Source organism: Pteropus alecto, unplaced genomic scaffold, assembly GCF_000325575.1.
Source record: "Pteropus alecto unplaced genomic scaffold, ASM32557v1 scaffold115, whole genome shotgun sequence".
Lineage (NCBI taxonomy): Eukaryota > Metazoa > Chordata > Mammalia > Chiroptera > Pteropodidae > Pteropus > Pteropus alecto.
In genome coordinates, this window is record NW_006436814.1 from 1,831,366 (window position 1) to 1,832,520 (window position 1,155).

Consider the following 1,155-nt stretch of genomic DNA (forward strand, 5'->3'; position numbering starts at 1 on the left):
ACCGTCACCGCGAACAGCGAGGTGGGGCCGCTGCTCTTCCCCGCGGCCTCCTTGGCGGCCCCGCGCTGCTGTTGGGGCTGTTGCTGCGGCGTCGCCGGCGGTTGAGCCTGCTGCTCCCCGTGCCCGTTCTCGTCGCCCGCGCCTTCCTCCTCGTCTCCGAGCTCATCCTCCCCTTCCTGGAAACCCTGGTCGTCGCCGTTCTCGTCCTCCGAGGCGGCCTCTTCCTCCTCCATCGGGCCCGAGTCGGCCGCCCCCGCGGCGCCGTTCTCCTCCCCCAGCTCCATCTGGTCGCCGTCCAGCGCGGCGACCCCCTCCTCTTCCTCCTCCTCTTCCTCCTCCTCGTCGTCGCCGCCGGCCGCGGCCTCCTGCTCCAGGCCTGCTCCCGAGCGCCCGGCGGAATCCCCGCCCAGGTCTAGGCTGCCGTTCCCGGGCTCCATGGCGGGGCGGCCCCCGGCCTCCTCGTCGTCCAGCGCGGCCTGGAGCCGCTCCATGAGCTCGGCCTTGAGGCCCTTGTCGGACAGGCGCCGCTTCTTGAGCTCCTCTTTCAGCTCCGACACCTTCAGCTTTTTTACATTAACAGGCGACGAACTCATGGTGAGGGCCCCGAATCACCGCTAGGCGCTGGCTCAAACTCGGCTCCGCTCACTCGGCCACTGGCGGCGGCTGCTGCGGCTGCTCCTCGGCCCGGGCGGCGGCTGCGGCTGCGGCTGGAGGTGGGTTCGTGCTGCAGAGCGGACCCGCCTGGTGTCGAACGGCGCCAATTCCTTTCACCGAGTTCGCGAGGGAGACGCGGAGACTCGCCTGGCGCGAGCGAGCACGCAACGTCCTCTCGCAGGGGCGGCGCCGCGCACGTAATATAGCCGCCCCGCCCCCTGCGCCGACGGGAACGCCGCGCCGGGGGAAGCCGGAGCGCGCCCGCGCTCTGCCCTGCCCATTACCGTACTTCCCTCCCCGCCCCCCGCCGAACTCCCGGCCGAGAGCGCGGCGCAGGCCGCGCAGTGCGCTTCCAGTTGGGGCTGAGCAAATGGAGGAAAGAGAACCCGCCTTTCAGTTAAACCGACCCATTATTGGCCTTTCTAGTTCTTCAGGGGCGATACCCGTTTTGCTCTTTGCTTTTGCAGCCCGGAGGCTGCTTTGATCCAGATGCTTTCGGTC

The 1,155-nt window shown here is 69.6% G+C and overlaps 1 protein-coding gene across 1 annotated transcript in view; it reads right to left on the reverse strand.

Annotated features, from left to right (window-relative positions):
• HNRNPU (heterogeneous nuclear ribonucleoprotein U) overlaps positions 1-829 on the reverse strand; it is a 10,058-nt gene extending 9,229 nt beyond the window's left edge. Inside the window, exon 1 of the mRNA XM_025048507.1 lies at positions 3-829. Coding sequence (XP_024904275.1) covers positions 3-593 — 591 coding nt within the window. The 5' untranslated portion in view covers positions 594-829. The remainder of the gene's footprint in view (positions 1-2) is intronic.
• Positions 830-1,155: the final 326 nt, after the last annotated feature.